General features: G+C 39.1%; 1 protein-coding gene across 8 annotated transcripts in view; it reads right to left on the bottom strand.

The window, feature by feature from the left end:
• The window catches only part of DENND5B (DENN domain containing 5B), a 208,206-nt gene that overhangs the window by 108,059 nt on the left and 81,732 nt on the right, over positions 1-18,415 (bottom strand). For 4 of the 8 annotated variants that reach the window (XM_055357940.2, XM_031000834.3, XM_055357942.2 and 1 more), the window contains exons 2-3: positions 8,506-8,571; positions 4,758-4,867 (exon numbers count right to left, since the gene is read on the bottom strand). In XM_055357940.2, coding sequence (XP_055213915.1) covers positions 4,758-4,867; positions 8,506-8,571 — 176 coding nt within the window. Of the gene's footprint in view, positions 1-4,757; positions 4,868-8,505; positions 8,572-9,291; positions 9,584-18,415 lie in introns of those variants that run through there. The other 4 variants (XM_031000836.3, XM_031000835.3, XM_055357943.2 and 1 more) reach the window with 2 other exon arrangements.

Raw genomic sequence — 18,415 nt, 5'->3', positions numbered from 1 at the left:
ATGAATTCTTAGGTACAACACAGGCTTAAAGATAAGATCTATCAACTAGAATATTACATAGTCATGGATGCCAATAAGCAGATTACCTCAAAGAGATGTGAAAGTGGGGTGGGGGACCTTCAGCTCTGTTTGCAATGCTTTATTTCATTTAAAATGAAATGCAGACCAGGCACAGTGGCTCACAGAGGTCGAGGCGGGCAGATCATTTGAGGCCAGGAGTTTGAGACCAGCCTGGCCAACATAGGGAGACCCCATCTCTACCATAAATACAAAAATTAGCCAGGCGTGATGGTGCGCGACTATAATCCCAGCTACTCAAGAGGCTGAAGCATGAGAATCACTTGAACACCGGAGGCAGAGGTTGTAAGTAAGCCAAGATTGCACCACTGAACTGCCAGGGTGACAGAGTGAGACTGTCTCAAATAAATTAATTAATTTAATTAAATGTACTGCACTCCAATCTGGGAGACAGAGTGAGACTGTGGAAACAAGGGAAAGAAAGAAAAGAAAGCAAAGAAAGGGAGGAAGGGAAAGGGAAAGGAAAGGAAATGTAGAGATCTGAAGCAAACATGTCAATGTTGACATATGTTAGTTCTAGGTGATTAATACCTATTTATTGTATTGTTCTTTCTGTTCTGTGATATTTACTTTTTTTCATAAAAATCTCTGATCAGCAACTGAGGAAAAAAAACTAATTTAGGAATTATTTCACCTGTCACTTGTACTTATTTTCTATTTTATTTGCACTGCACTCATACACATTAAACATTTTATTTAACAAAGTTCACTGCTTTGGGTACTTAATTTATGTATGAAATTAATGACCTTTTATTCAAAGCACTACTGTTGTTAGAGGAATGACTAATATTACAGAAGGTGATGACTCATTGCGGTGGAATTTTGCTAAAGGCAAGACAAAGCTTTATATCTTTAGGTGGGAATAAATTACAGCTTCATACAAACGCACTTACTAGTAAATCAAAGAGGAAATTAAAGGCAGTAAATCTGTGACCCGAATGCAAACTACTTTAATGGGATGCTTTTCAGAGATTTTCCAGGAGTACAAGCAAATCCTTTTAGATTTGCAGCAATAAAAAAAATGCTATGTGGTTCTTAACCATCAAAACACAGCCTTTGCGATTATTCTTCAGGGGGAAACTTTTGCTGCTTACATAAAATAACCTCGGGGCAAGGAGTAAAGAAAATATCACAGATCAAGGAAGCTGATAATTACTTTAAAGATTAATGTTTTGCAGATAGAGGCAAAAGCTATCATGGATATCTCACTATTAATTCATTCAAATGATTAAAAGAAAGAAAACACATCAAGGGTGGCATTTTGTTCCAAATGACTGTGGATTCGTATAGTAAGAACGTACTTGTACCCAGGCCCCAGTGATCCTCCCACCTCAGCCTCCAGAGTAGCTGGGACCACAGGCATGGTGCCACCACACCCAGCTATTTCTTTTTTAATTTGTAGAGACAGGGCCTCCCTATGTTGCTTAGGCTAGAACCTCACTTTGAATACTATTCTGATTTCTCACAGAATAAGTTATATTTTGAAATATCTTACTAATTTAAGAAGATTAAGTATTGTGATCTATTCATATTCTTAATCCAGTTTTCCACTGCTTGATTTAAACACTCTTTTCCTAAATGCCTTTCTATTAATTTGCTGCATAAGCAGCTCATAAGTTATTTTTTTGTCACTGCTGTTCAACTATTTTAGTCAGATGCTTGTCTGGACTCTTCCAAGTCTTATAAAGATAACTAACAGTTGTGTTCTACATAATATCTATAGTAGAGTCTTCACCAAAGATGACGCTAGGCATCTCCAATATTAACTTCCAGCAAAATGGCATCTCTGATTATTTTAGTATATTGTATAACAGTTTAGGAAAATAACCACATTGTACTCTGTAAAGAATCAAAGTCAAAGTGCCAAGTGCTTTAGGCATTTGTCCTTACAAAAAGCACCATGCTATCCCCTCCCTAGAGCGAGCCCAGGCTGGCAAGAGTTTACCGTGATACAAAAATATCACAAAGGGTCCAGTGTGACCCATAACATTTCCAGTGTAGATCAAAACTCAGTTATACAGTTTTTCTTTTGGGAAGGCAGCAAGGCAGATGAGAAAAAAAGTGAGCTAGAGAGTAAAAATTATCTGGATTTAACTTCTGAGTCTTACTGCCTAACTTTGGGCAAATTACTTAACCTTTGAAAATGTAAGAATTCTCACTGGGTACATGTAAACATGTATGTGAAAATAACATACATAAAGTACTCTAGCAGGCATCTAGTGAATATTAATTTCCTTCTGTTAGATTATCAGGTTATAATGGAGTCTTTTAACAGTATCTTTAAAATACTAAAAAAGAGGCCGGGTGCAGTGGCTCACGCCTGTAATCCCAGCACTTTGGGAGGCTGAGGCGGGTGAATCACTAGAGGTCAGGAGTACAAGACCAGCCTGGCCAACATAGCAAAACCCCATCTCTACTAAAAATGCAAAAATGAGCCAGGTGTGGTGGTATGTGCTCATAATACCAGCATTCTGGGAGGCTGAAGGAGGGCAGATCACTTGAGGTCAGGAGTTCAACACCAGCCTGGCCAGTATGGTGAAACCCTGTCTCTACTAAAAATACAAAAGATTAGCTGGGCATAGTGGTGTGCGCCTGTAATCTCAGCTACTCGGGAGGCTGAGGCAGGAGGATCGCCTGAACCCAGGAGGTGGAGGTTGTAGTGAGCCAAGATTGTGCCACTGCGCTCCAGCCTGGGTGACAGAGCGAGACTATCTCAAAAATAAAAACAAAAACCAAACAAAACAACTCAAAAATAGCAATGGCTATCACTGTGTCTCAGTTCACCTTTAATCATTTCTGTATCTTTTTTGTTTTTTTCCCATTCTTACGTATATACCCAATTCATTTCTATATGTATCATGCCTGCTATCTCCTTACTTTGGGGCCCCCTGAATTATATAATCATAGAGTTTATGAACATCTCAAATATTATTCAGGCTTCTAAGAAGAGCCCTTCCTAAATAATCTGAAAACTATGACCTACATTATTTCTAAGACCCTCTCAAGGTTGACTATCTCTTCTATCCATCTATCTATCTATCTATCTATCTATCTATCTATCTATCTACCTACCTACCTACCTACCTATCTACCTACCTACCTACCTACCTACCTACCTATTTTGAGACAGGGTCTTGCTATGGTGCCCATTCTGGTCTCAAACTCCTGGGCTCAAGCAGTCACACTGCCTCAACCTCCTGAGTAGCTGGGCTTACAGATGCACAACATCATGCAGGGATAAAAGAGACATTTAATCAGCACTGGTAACTCATTATGAGGCAGGAGAACAGGGTCTGGAGGCAGGGAACCTAAGGCCGATTCATGCTGACTTTCTAGAACTAAATCAAAAGGAAAACCCCAACTTTCCATGCCCAAGTAGCAAAAGGACCAGTGGCTACTCCCTTTGTACCTTCCCCCCACCCTTTTTCTGCATGACAGACTAAAAACTGAAAGTACCTCTGATTGTTTCCTTCCCACAACCAATCAGGATGGTCGTGGGCCAAGTCTTCATTTGCATAGGAGTGTAACTTTGTAACTTCACTTCAGCCTCTGATTGGTTGTATGTTTGTATAGGGTGTAACTTTGCTTCAGCTTCTGATTGGTATCCTCCCACAACCAAACAGACTGATCGTGGGCCATTACTTCATTTACATAGAGTGTACACTAAGTAACCAATGGAAAACCTCTAGAGGGTATTTAAACCTCAGAAAATTCTACAATGGGCTCTTGAGCTGCTTGCTCGGGCCTGCTCCCACCCTGTGGATTGTACCTTCATTTTTAATAAATCTCTGCTTTTGTCGCTTCATTCTTTCCTTGCTTTGTTTGTATGTTTTGTCCAATTTTTTGTTCAAGACACCAAGAAGCTGGACTCCATCCACCGGTAACAATTACACAAATTCAGATTTCTACTGTATCTAAATAACACAATTAAGTTGCTTTTCATCTTTACATTGTCTGTAAAAATGACAAATTATAGGCCTACCATACAATATTCCTTGAAACATGAGAACTGTAATCAGGCTCTTTCCATCAGGCTCCTCTCAGGCCAATAAAGTAATATCACTGTTTATCAAAGCTTCTACATATTAATACAAATGCACAACACAGTTTAATAGTAGGAAACTAAAATGGGCTTTTAGGATCTACTGTATAAACTTATTAACTATGGAAACCCTGGGCAAGTAACTTGCTTCTCTGAGCTTCTGCTTCCAGATCTTTAAAATGAGGACAGTATCACATTTCTTTTTTTTTCTTTTTTCTTTTTTTTGAGACAGAGTCTCGCTCTGTTGCCCAGGCTGGAGTGCAGTGGCGTGATCACGGCTCACCACAACCTCCGCCTCCTGGGTTCAAGCAATTCTCCTGCCTCAGCCTCCCGAGTAGGTGGGATTACAGGCATGTGCCACCACACCTGGCCAATTTTTGTATTTTTAGTAGAGACGGGGTTTCACTATGTTGGTCAGGCTGGTCTTAAACTGACCTCAGGTGATCCACCTGCCTCGGCCTCCCAAAGTGCTGGGATTACAGGTATGAGCCACCACACTCGGCCTCACATTTCTTATAAAATCACTTAAAGAATAAATGAAATGAAATAAGGTAGACATTCAAAATACAGTCACTACCTTCATATTAATAAAGTGAAAACAAGGCTAAAGAGTAAATGAGGGGAAAAAAACACATACCATGTTCACCGCATCTTGATCAAAAGGGTTCCATTCTATATTCTGAGGATAGTGGGCGAGAACTTTGGATTTGAATGTTCTTCTCAAAGGACTCTGGTCAAAATTTTCGCCTACAACAAATAATACATAGTTAATATCTAGAACTTTTCCAAAAGCATGTCATAGTTTTCTATTTATTTTATAGTCCTACTACTGACTGATAATGTTGAGATCTGATTCAATTTCTGCCTCTAACCACCTGTATTGTAAAATCCCGATGGACAACTAAAAAACTGTTAACAACAGAGCAGCATTTAAAACTCCAGAATCTGAATTTTAAAATCCTGGCTACTCAACTGATACTAAAAATCAAAATATGGTAATATAATCATTGCTATAACCTAATTATGGTCCACATTTCAGTGTGTGGTAATAATAAACTATATGAAAACATTTACTTCAGAAAAGAAAAGTCTTACATTAAGCTAATCACATGTCTTATGATCCTAAAATTTTATACACACTTAGACCCCCATGCTACAGTGCTCAAAGGAAGCAATTCTGCTTGAGTTTCCACAAAAATCTCTGAGAAATGTGATTGCATATCCAGGTTCTTAAGTAACAAAATTAACAGAATTAGAAACATCATTGCTGAGTCATCCTGTTTAGTAGACAGAACACATTAAACATACTAACCTTTTAAAATAAATGAGCTATCCTAAGTTAAATTCATTATCTGGCAAAATTCTGGAAACATAAAACTAGGCTACATTTTAATTACTAAGAAAGTTCAGGCCAGGCACAGTAGCTCATGCCTGTAATCCCAGAACTTTCGGAGGCTGAGGTAGGAGGATTGCTTGAGCCCAGGAATTTGAAACCAGCCTGGGCAACATGGTGAGACCCCGTTTCTTTTCTTCCTATTTATTTTTAAATAAATTTTTTAAGAAGTAAAACACTGAAAATTCAATAATAGCTATCAGATTAGTTTTTTTAACCTCCTCAACCAGAGTAATTCCCTTAAGACCTATTATCCCTAAATGTTTTAGTTTCATGAAATATTTTAAGGTAGACGGATCTTAAATTCCCAATGTCAAAAATTTGGGATCAAGGAACTAGAAGATCTTGCAACAATTTTATTGTGTTGTGTGTTTTTCTACTTTTAGAGTTCTAATTAAGTGCAAAATACTAGCTGTTACAGCAAAAGATAAATGTCACTTTACCAGTATTTATACTATTAAAAAATCACGAAGCAATTTGATTTATGAATTGTATTTCACTTCTAGTTAGACTCAGTTTCTATTTTGGGTAAAAATATGAAAAAAAAAACCACCTTGGAATGCAAAACAGATCGCAGAAGGAAGAAAAAGTCACACTCAAAAATCTTGCTGGAGACAACAATATAAAATACATAGGAATTTTTTTGAACAAGGACACATAATTTAAATATATTTGCTGAGGCAACTAAACTACTATTTCTAACTGAAGTCCTTGGCTAATGATCATTATTTTCTTTAGATTCCTCTGACTTATTTTAGGCAAACATTTCATCTCTGTATTTTTCTACTCCATACTTCCATCTTCTAAGAGGTGAGGGCATTCATTTCTAGAAGAGAAATTGTCAGACATCCTTAAGGAGAGCTTATCAATTTCTGCACCAAGCTTCTAGAGTATGTAAGCATCAAAAAGTCAGCAGAGGAATGTGAAACTGTCCATGAGAGTCAATGTGGCTGAAGAACAGATTCAGGGCTCAGAACTGATTTCAGGAAGAGTCCATGATGTTTTTAAGCTGATGCTAGATTTTCCTGTGAACACTAAGAAATTTTAAATTATTCACTTCTTCATTTAAAAAAAAGTTACTTGGCCAGAATGTGGTGGCTCATGCCTGTAATCCCAGCACTTTGGGAGGCTGAGGTGGGCAGATCACTTGAGACCAGCAACATAGTGAAACCTCATCTCGAAAGAAAGGAAAGTAAGGGGGAGTGGCATGGGGAGGGCAGAGGGGGAGGGGCATGGGGAGGGAGAGGGGCATGGGGAGGGGGGAGGGGCAGCAGAGGGGGCAGGGAGGGGCAAGGGGAGGGGGAGGGGCAGGGGCAGGGGCAAGGGCAGGGGGAGGGGGAGGGGAGGAGAGGGGAAGGGAGGGAAGAGAAAGAAAGAGGAAAGAAAGGAAAAGAAAAGAAAGATTGATTTTTTAGGTTACTTTTCATTTCACTTTAGAGAAAAAACAAAATTCCTCCCAGTTATAGTCTAAGCTGCTGATTGTGTACTGACACAGCAACAGCGTAACTTCATGATAGCCATCAAGAAACCCTCTCCTTCACCTACCCTCTAACACCAGAAATACTTGCTTTTATTATCCACAAATGTAAATAAAATATGAAACACTGCAGAAGCAGAAGAAACAAGACATAACCTATCATAAAACTCCTTGCAACACTTACCTTTTAATTCAGTCCTGCCTGTGTATAGTTAAAATAACATTATCTGCATTCATGTATCAAGTTATTAATGGGACAGGAGATATATCAGAAAGGTCATGAAAGTGCCATTCTCAATATAATTGTTCTGTTAACTAAGGAACATTGCACCTTCTTGACACACAAAAAATCAACAAGAAGGAAACCACCTCCAGAAAGAAATAATTTTACAAAAACAAAAAAAGCCACAAAACAGTAACAAATCTAACAAAAGAAAAGCAAAACCACCACCACCACTGCTTATTAGACTGCTTAAAAAAGGGGTAACAGGAAAGATCATTGCTATATATACACAGCTGTCTTGGCAAATATGATTTGGAAGGATATTAGGGGAAGAACCAACTATGTAGAAATTCTGATATCACTGTTAAGAATTCAGAAATGGGCCGGGCACTGTGGCTCATGCCTGTAATCCTAGCACTTTGGGAGGCTGAGGCAGGTGGATCACTTGAGGTCAGGAGTTCGAGACCAGCCTGGCGAACGTGCTGAAATCCTGTCTCTACTAAAAATACAAAACTTAGCCAAGCATGGTGGCATGCACGTGTAATCCCAGCTACTCAGGAGACTGAGGCAGGAGAATCAGTTGAACCCGCGAGGTGGGGGTTGCAGTGAGCCAAGATCACACCACCGCACTCTAGCCTGGGTGACAGAGTAAGGCTCCGTCTCAAAAAAAAAAAAAAAAAGAATTTAGAAATGACCGGATGCAGCTATTCCTACTAGCACTGGCCAAAAGAAGAGAATCTTGGTGATGACTTTTGGGGATGAGAGATGGGGGAACAACCTATACTTCTCATTTTAAACACAAGTTTTACCTCTAACTTAGAATTTACTGCTGGGAAAAAAAACGGGAAAATAACCAAGTCTAAGAATTTGGATTCCCAGGAAATGAAAAATTACATAAGCATCCTGCACTTAAAATTTACCTTTTAAATATTATCTTGAAACAAACAAGGACTATAAATTTGTACGACTGCTACAACTACATATCAACTTAACTCCAAGTAACACTGCCAAATAACCTCCTACTAAATTGAAGCTGCAATTAATCCTTTCCTCCTAAGAAAGTAGGAAATATCTGCCAAGAGAGCTTAAAGACTACTGAATACATGTTTTCAAGGCTTGAAGCAAATGAAGTCTTTATGAAAATTAAGATGCAGATGAGAGAAGAGAAACATAAAATAACATCTACAAGTCTGACCAAGCAAAACTGAATAAAGAAACATTTATAATGGGCTTGCAGTCAATTGAAATAATGATTTATAATAGCCCATCCTTGTTCTTAATTTTATTTTTACCTGAAGTCGTATTTGCAGCACCTTGGCTCTTGCCATGACGATCTGCTTCTAGCCATTGGTACAAAACTACATAATGTAACAGAAACAAAAAAGCTTTATGAACAAATACAAACAAACAAAAAGCAAAAATGACTTTGAAGAATGGAAAATGAGAATAATTAACCAAAAGCAATTACACAGGAGACATTAACGTTAGAATGTAGCTTAACACCAATGGAATGTAGCTGATAAGGGATTAGTAATGAAAGCAAAGAGAATAGGTAATTTTAACAAAATAAGTGAAATGCTATTAAATATCTGTAACAGGTTTTGTATGGGAAATAGCACACATATTCTCTTCTTAATGCTTATTTAAAGAGGAATATTAGGAGAAAGCTAATGCTTCTATAGTCAGATATCATACAAGTTGAGTATCCCTTATCCAAAATGCTTAGGACCAAGAAGGGTTTTGGATTTCTGACTGTTTCAGATTTTGAAATATTTGCATTATATTTACAGGTTGAGCATCCTTAATTAGAAAATCGGAATACTGGCACTCAAAAAGTTCAAATTTTGGAGCATTTTAGATCTCGGATTTTTGGATTAGGAATGCTCAACCTAAAAAGTATGACAGTAAGACTAAATGACCAACTTTAAAAATTAAAGAGCATCCCTAATTAGAAAATTAGAATACTGGCCTCAAAAAGTTTCAAATTTTGGAGTATTCTGGATCTCAGATTTTTGGATTAGGAACGCTCAACCTAAAAAGTATGACAGTAAGACTAAATGACCAACTTTAAAAATTACATCCTGGCTGGGCATGTTGGCTCACAACTGTAATCTCAGCACTTTGAGAGGCCGAGGCAGGTGAATTGCTTGAGGTCAGGAGTTCGAAACCAGCCTGATCAACATGGTGAAACCTCATCTCTACTAAAAATACAAAAATTAGCTGGGCATGGTGGTGGGTGCCCATAATCCCAGTTACTCAGGAAGGCCAGGCAGGAGAATTACTTGAACCCAAGAGGTGGAGGTTGTAGTGATCTGAGATAATGCCACTGCACTTCAGCCTGGATGATAAAGTGAGACTGTCACAAAAAAAAAAAAAAAAAAAAAATTACATCCCAACCACTGCATATTGATTAGAATGGCTTAAGTCCCAAAAGCTGACTATATCAAATATTGACAAGGATATGAAGTGACAGTAATTCTCATTCACTGCTGATGAGAATGCAAAATTGTACGGCCACTTTGGAAGAGAGTTTGGCAATTCCTTACAAGGTTAAACAGTCTTATCACAGAACCCCATAACTCCAGTCTAATCATAAGAAAAACATCAAATTCCAGGAGGAGTAACCTATAGTATATCTGATAAGTACTCATCAAAACTATCAAGGACAACAAAAACAATGAAAGTCTGAGATTCTGTCATAGCCAAAAGGAGCCTAAGTAGACATGACAACTTATGGGGATGGGATACCTCAACAGAAAAAAGACTGATATGGTTTGGCTATGTCCTCACCCAAATCTCATCTTGAATTGTAGTTCCCATAATCCCCACACATCGTGGGAGGGACCCAGTGAGAAGTAATTGAATCATGGGGGTGGTTACCTCCATGCTGTTCTTGGGATAGTGAGTTCTCACAAAATCTGATGGTTTTATAAGGGGCTTTCCCCCACTTCACTCTGCACTTCTCCTTGCTGCTGCCATATGAAGAAGGATGTGTTTGCTTCCCCTTCCACCACAATTTTAAGTTTCCTGAGGCCTCCCCAGCCCTATGGAACTGTGAGTCAATTCAACCTCTTTCCTTTATAAATTGCCCGGTCTCAAGTCTATCTTTATTAGCAGCATGAAAACAGACTAATACAAGAACATTAAGTAAAAACTAAAGAAATCTAAATAGAGGCCGGGCGCAGTGGCTCATGCCCGTAATCCCAACACTTTGGGAGGCCGAGGAAGGCAGATCACCTGAGGTCAGGAGTTTGAGACCAGCCTGGCCAACATGGCAAAACCCTGTCTCCACTAAAAATACAAAATTAACCAGGCATGGTGGTGCATGCCTGTAGTCCCAGCTACTTGGGAGGCTGAGGCAGAAGAATCGCCTGAACCCGGGAGGTGGAGGTTGCAGTGAGCTGAGATCGCGCCATTGCACTCCAGCCTGGGCAACAAGAGCAAAACTCCATCTCAAAAAAAAAGAAAAAAGAAATCTAAATAGAGTGTAGACTTTAGTTAGCAATAATGTATCAATATTTATTCATTAATTATAACTAATGTACCATACTACAAGAGGTTAATGATAGGGGAAATTGTGTGTGGGGGGTGAGGCAAGTATATGGGAACTCCATTCTCAATTTTTCTGTAAATATAAAAACAACTTTATTTTAGAAATTACATTCCAGTATTTAAGGTAAAAACACCAGCAACATTATATTCAATCTTGCCGGGCGCAGTGGCTCACACCTGTAATCCTAGCACTTTGGGAGGCGGAGGTGGGCGGATCACGAGGTCAGGAGTTCGAGACCAGCCTGGCCAATATGGTGAAACCCCATCTCTACTAAAAATACGAAAATTAGCCGGGTGTGGTGGCACACACCTGTAGTCCCAGCTACTTGGGAGGCTGAGGCAGAAGAATCCCTCAAACCCGGGAGGTGGAGGTTGCAGTGAGCCAAGATCACGCCACTGCACCCCAGCCTGGGTGACAGAGCAAGGCTGTCTCAAAAAAAAACAAAAACAAAAACAAAAAAAAATTATATTCAATCTTATAAGTAATCTACCTTTTATAAATCATGTTTATCAATGCAAACATAAGCTGAAATTTGCTTTATACTGATATCCCATTTCATCAATAATATTCCTAAGCATAATTATAAAGTGTCAACTCTTGGAGGAAAGTTTACTACTGTAACGACACAGGCTATAACTTAGCAGCTTTGAAGAGTGTAAAAACTTCTGAATGTCTTTTATTGGTTACTCAGATGTCTAAAACTCAGGTATCTTTAAAGAGATGTCAGAGTCTTTCTTTTAAATAGTCAATAATGATAATGTAGGGTACCAATGGCCAAGAGAGCTTGCTATCCACACCCCCAACGTTTGATGATCCAAGGACAACAACAAATATTAAGCTTCTATGCTGGGGGGCTACTTACCCACAGATACTGTGAGAACTGAATATCCCAAACAAGGTTTACAGAAACCTTTCATACTCTCTCCTCAACAAAAACAACAAAGGGCTGAGAAAGCTGCCTACAGAACTGAACTAGAGTAACAAAGGAATCGGTTTATTACAAATATCTAAGAGAACCCTGAAATCATCAAAGCGGTTACTTAGATCTCTGAGGAACAGCCAGGGCTGTGAACTGACATCCATGGTCACGGATAGATAGCTGAAAGACCTCTGAGCAAACATCCAAGTCCTTGGTTAAGGGTGCCACAGAGGGCACAGAAGTCAGCACCCTCCTCCAGAAACACACTTCTGGGAGGGAAACAATTGTTACATATGGGACTAGCATGAAAGAATTCAAGAAGGAGACCTCAATAATTAAATATATACTACAGGTATTTCTCTTCCCTTTAGTTTACAGGGATAACAGCTACTCATGAGAGGAGGAGAGAGGGGAATTACACTATGACACAAAAATCTCCCCGTTAGGAAAAGCAAGTGTGAGCTTTACAACTGACAATGAAGGCTGGGTGCAGTGGCTCATGCCTGTAATCCTAGCACTTTGGGAGGTGGATGTGGGCAGATCGCTTGAGTTCAGGAGCTTGAGACCAGCCTAGGCAACATGGTAAAACCCTGTCTCTACAAAAAATATAAAAATTAGCTGGGCGTGGTGGCAAGCGCTTGTAGTCCCAGCTACTCAGGAGGCTGAGGTGGGAGGATGGCTTGAACCCAGGAGGTGGAGGTTGCAATGAGCTGTGATCCATTCCAGCCTGGGCAACAGGGCCAAACTCTGTGTCTAAACAAACAATTGACACTGAAAATCACTTCCACAAAATGAGATGCAAAGTAGGGAAACAAATCCATTAACTGGTCTAACAATTTTGCCCAGCTCCTATCTTAAGCCTGTATTTTCCCCTGATTAAGGCAGAAACTCTTGGCTATGTTCAGGTTATCACTAGGAATATTTACCAATAGTTCCAATTACTTCACATAGCCCTCGTTTCTGGTTTTATCAGAGAGGTTTATCATGTTTGCTTTCATGTCTCATTGATAAAATCATAGTCTGTTTCTGACCAGAGACTTTCTCCAGAAAACAAAGCTAAGTCTCACACTATTTCCCTCTCTTCCTGTCCTGACAGGTAACCCCAGAAGTCTAGTTTTAAAGAAAATCATTAATAAAATGAGACATGAAAGCTATTCCAGGTCAATTTAATCAGTTATATAGAGAACTACACATAAGCAAAAATCATTTTAATAGATTTACATATTCAAATATTTCATCCTTGCCTCTAGATTACCAAAGTCCAATTAACTTCAGTTTAAATAATTCAGAGAATTTCCAATGAAATAAGTACATCTGATTCAAGTGCGCTATAACGTAAATCACCATTTATATAAAGTTTGGACTTTAAAGTCTACTTTATAGGACATATATTTAAAAAGATAATGTATAATTTAAAAAGAAGTGTGACTAATTTTTTAACTTAACATACTAGAATGTACATGGGCAGCTCTGGAAATACTGAACTCCTAAAATTTCTCAATCTCCATAAAATACATGAAATATAGCACAAAAGTTCTGCTACTATGAATGTAGATGATGTTAGAATGCCAAGAACACATCTCTCTTCACCAAAGGAATATGAGATCTGGCCTTCTGGTTGCTTCACGCTTCCTCTCAGTTGGCAATGGAAATAGGGACCCCATCCTCAGCTCAAAGTTACTGGTAGAGATTTCTATAGCATGTTTGTGGGGTTGCAAATGAAGAGGAAAATTTGAGATTTATGAACCTCGGGGGCTGTTTTTCAGCCTGATCATCACGGTTAAATATTTCTTCACTCACTTTCCTCCCTAAACCTTCCCACTAGGAGGGCCCCAGTAAGTTACCTCCTGCACTATCCACTTCCATCATAGCCTGTTTGTGACCAGAGACTTTCTCCACAAAACAAAGCTAAGTCTCACACTATTTCCCTCTCTTCCTGCCCTGACAGATAACCCCAGGAGCCTAGAAGTTTTAAAGAAAATCTGCTTCTGGGTGGGGGTCAAACGATTAGTTCTTGCCAATGATATGTGAGCAGCAATGACGTCATTTCCGGGTCAAGGCACACACTCTATCTTTCCTCTGCCATCTATCAGCTAAATGCAAAGGAGGCCTTAAAAGATGGACAGTTCCCAAAGTGGAAGAAAGTTGAGTCACTAAATGTCTTTGTGAAGTAGAGTGCCTCCCACCTTGGCCTACATTACACTAAATGTGAATGAGAAAAACTTTTATTGTCTCATGCCACTGAAGTATTATGGGATTGTTATTACAGCAGTTAGCTATTCATGTGTTTACTAGCCTGAGTTTTTATTTGTGTTCGTTTTGACTTTCTGACTATAATACTAACCCCTGACTATATGGTACTTTCTATTGGTAACTGTCTACATTGCTTGTTACATGTTTAAACACACGAGTACAGTTCTCCAAGTATAAGACAGAATTTGCCTTTTTTTCTTTTTTTTTTGAGACAGAGTCTTACTCTGTCACCCAGGCTAGAGTGTAATGTTGAGATCTTGGCTCACTGCAACCTCTGCCTCCTGGGTTCAAGCAATTCTCCTGCCTCAGCCTCCCAAGTAGCTGGGACTACAGGTGTGCTACCATGCCCAGCTAATTTTTGTACTTTTAGTAGAGACAGGGTTTCACTATTTTGGCCAGGCTGGTCTCAAACTCCTGACCTCAGATGATCTGCCCGCTTCAGCCTCCCAAGTGCTGGGATTACAGGCATAAGCCACCATGCCCAGGCCAGAATTTGCCCATTTTTAATGCATGTTCTCCACCTTTCATAGAAAAAGCCATATATCCTACTAAGCTATTTATGAAGACCACAGGTTCTAGCCCATGACAAGCTTGTTATCCTTTCTAAACACACAACCCCCAAATCTAGTCAGCAAACTTGAAGGTCTAGGGTGATGGTCATGAAAGGAATCAAACAAAAGAATCTTGGAGGGGTCTCTGCAAATTCATCGACTCCACTGAGGAATATTCAACAACACAGAAACTTAAATCCAGGTAATATTAAAGTTTATTTTAATTAATTAATTAATTAATTGTTTTTTTGAGACAGAGTCTCACTCTGTTGTTGTCCAGGCTGGAGTTCAGTGGCACGATCATGGCTTACTGCTGCCTAGACCTCCCAGGCTCAGGTGATCCTCTCACCTCAGCCTCCCACATGGCTAAGACTACAGGCATATACTCTCATGCCTGGCTAATTTTTAAAACATTTTTGTAGAGGCAGGGTTTCACCACACTGCCCATGGTCTTGAACCCCTGGGCTCAAGTGATCTGCCCGCCTCAGCCTCCCAAAGTGCTGGAATTACAGGCATGAGCCACCTTGCCTAGACTTAGTTAAGATTTTAGTAAGAGTACATCAACATCAATCCAGTAAGCTTTGAGTTTTTAAGAGATTCACAATATCTTTCCTCTTGATTACATCAAAATTAAAGAGCCATGTTATATTTACCTAACACTAAATATAGTTTCTCTTTTTATTATTTATTTATTTTTTTAAAGGCCAGTCAAGTGAAGCAGTGGGAGTGGAGAAGGAACAAAGAAATCTGTAACTGATTGTAATGAATTAGTTATCAACACCACTGCACTCGGACCTGCCTAAATAACTTGCAATTACTAAAATTTATTCACTGAAAACCAAAATTTCACAACACAGTTATTCTGTTTCAATCTCAACTGAGTGTAATGCAATCCGATTCTCTCATCAGCCACCCAAAGTTAGCACAGACCCCACAAGTAAAAGGGTATGCTCCCAAATAGGCGTGCCCTTATTTCAGACACCAGCCACACTTTGGAAGTCCCAGGCTACCTGCACTTCTAACAGACTGACTATAAATTTGAGAGGTTCCACAAGTCCCACAGGTACGCTAAATTCACTAGAGCTTGCAGAACTCAGGAAAGTGATGTATTTACAATTACAGTTTTCTTACAAAGGACACAAATCAGGATGACCAATCAAATGAAGAGATATATAGGGTAAGATCAAGGAGAGAATGCAGTTTCCATGCCTTCTTCTTGTGGAAAAAGGGCATGTCACCTACTTTCCCCTGCGCATACATCAATGTGTTCACCAACCAGGAAGTTCCACTAAATCTCAGTGTCCAGAGTTTTTACTGGCTTTACTACATATGCACAACTGATTAAATCATTGGCTACAAGACTAAGCTGAATCTCCAACTCCTTTCCCTCTCCAGAGGCCAGGTTGGTTCAGAGTCCCAACCACATAATTGGTCCTTCCAGAGACAGCGCCTATCCTGAAGCTATCCAGAGGCCCATCATTAGTTACCTGATTAGCATAACATTCCCGTCATCACTTAGGAAATTCCAAGGGTTTGAGAAGTTCAGGAAACACAGACAAAGACCAGACAAATTCCTTTTTTTTTTTTTTTTTTTAAGAGACAGGCTGCAGAGCAGTAGTGCAATCATAGCTCAGCAGCCTCAAACTCCTGCCTCAGCCTTCCTTGTAGCTAGGACTACAGGTGCACGCCACCATGCCCAGATGAGTTTTTATTTCTATTTCTCATGGAAACAGAAAAATAAAAATGTTTCTTGGCCTCAAACTCTTGACCTCAAGTGATCCTGCCTGGGCCTCCCAAAGCACTGGCATTAAAATCATTTGCCACTGCACCTGGCCAAATTATTATACGACAGTTTTAGGTGCTGTGCAGCTTACCACCAATCAAAGAACACAACAGCAGATTATTTACTTGCAAAAATAACCTTAGCAATGAATTCAAGATCTAGAGTTCTCTGATAATAAGGAATAAACAAAGTTTTTGATCCTAGCCCATGTTTGTCATACTAATAATAAAATTTGAAGTGAGAAAAAAATTTTTTTAAAGTAATTTAAGTATTGTAACTGCTATTATGAAACTCTAAGAGGAAAGAGTCCATAATTTTTAGATTAATAAGTGTCATGCGCTTGCCAGTGCTTAGTAAATAATTTTTATTATTCTGAAGAACATCTAAGTGATTTTCAAATAATAAATACAGCCACGAAAACAAGGTTCTGGTTCTGGCTGAATATGCTGGTCTAGTAGCCTAGTGCAAATCACAATGTCTTTTAGCAAGAGTTTTCTCTTATAGAAAACACATTATTTTATTACTAAATTAGAAACACATTATTAATTATTCTTAAGTATTTACCTTCTATGGAAATTGTTTATCCAATGTATTTCTGGGAAAGCATATTGTTATCCATGTCACATTTTATTATTCAATATAAAACAAATCTTTCCCCATTACTAAAGAACATATTCTTTGCCAAAGAGCCACCAAGAGAGCCATGCTTTGCCTTCCAGAACAAAAGAAAGTAACCCAACATTTAAAAACTTAGGGCTGACAAGTAACACTATGGAGCAACACTGCTAAGCTGATTCAAACAAACTTTCCTGCTGCATGACTCAAAGAAGCAGTCATTTGGTCAGAGGTAAAGTAGACCTTTCCCTCCATTTCCATTAACTACTTTTGCTGCCAATATATACTATCACCAAAAAAATTTTTATAAGAAGTCAAAAACACAAGGAACTCAGTTAAGCTTACACAAAAATACCACTTTCTTCCTCCTACATTAGAAATCAACAAAGTTCTCTAAAAGAAAGATATAAATTACAAGGTAGAGAAGGGGGTACATTTGTTCTACTAATGTAAAATATCACATTAGTCAATGCAGTCTATTAGTAAATAGACTATCCTGTTTCATGGTCTATGAAATTATCCTAACATGAGCAAACTGGGCTAAATATGTTAGAAACGAGACTCACTGGGAAAGAGAATCTTCCTGTAAGAATCAAACATAAGTCTCATTATTCTAACAATTAAATGAAGTTGTTGGAAGCTTAAAATGGTTCAGTTGATGTGATTTGTGCTAAACAAAAGCAGTTATCTGAGTCTCTCTGCGTTAGTGTGTGGCCTTTTATCTAAAGGCCTTCAAGGCCCTCCCCTACTATGTTTGGTGTTAGAAGACCCAGATTTTAAAATAGTATTAAGGTTCTGCACAGACTGAAAATCACACATCACATATATCAGGAGGAGAACAATGACCTATAAGATGACTAAGACCCTCCCAGTTCTATCAGAGACTGTGATTCTCAAAGCTACTACCTAACATACTTTTTTGAAATAGAAAAAAGTCAAGTCACCTTTGGGGGAGGGGCGAGGTGGAGCCATTTTAACCACTTTTTGAAGTCTGCAAAATTAACATAAAACAAAGCAACCAAAACCAAAAAAAGTGAGGTGAAGGGAGCAGAATTTTCCTCTTCTCCATGGGAAAAACAAAGTCTTCCTTCCTCCCTCCATCAGAAAAACATAAAAAGAAAATCCTCAAGATGATCCCCAGCCCTGAGTTTCAATTCATGACTTTTACTATCCACCAAGAATCTCCACTTGCTGTCTCAGACTCAGCAGCCTCAACATCAACGTTTACACAACCAAGCTCATTTTTCCCCTCAAAGCTTTTCCTCTGTCGACAGTGCCACAATTCATGTAGCCATCTAAGTATTATTATCCACTTATTCATCCCTAAAGAGGAGTTAATTTGGCCAAGTGTGGCAGCTCACGCCTATAATCCCAACACTTTGGGAGGCTGAGGCATTCTAAGGGGAGAGACCCATAGTTTTGTATGCCTACAGGCCTAGCTACTTGGGAGGCTATGGCAGGAGGACTGCTTAAGCCCAGGAGTTAAGAGGTTACAGTGAGCTATGATTATGCCACTGAATTGCAGAGC

Source organism: Gorilla gorilla, chromosome 10 (assembly GCF_029281585.2).
Source record: "Gorilla gorilla gorilla isolate KB3781 chromosome 10, NHGRI_mGorGor1-v2.1_pri, whole genome shotgun sequence".
Lineage (NCBI taxonomy): Eukaryota > Metazoa > Chordata > Mammalia > Primates > Hominidae > Gorilla > Gorilla gorilla.
Note: the sequence above shows the minus strand (reverse complement) of the source record. Positions and strands in the feature narration are given on the sequence as shown.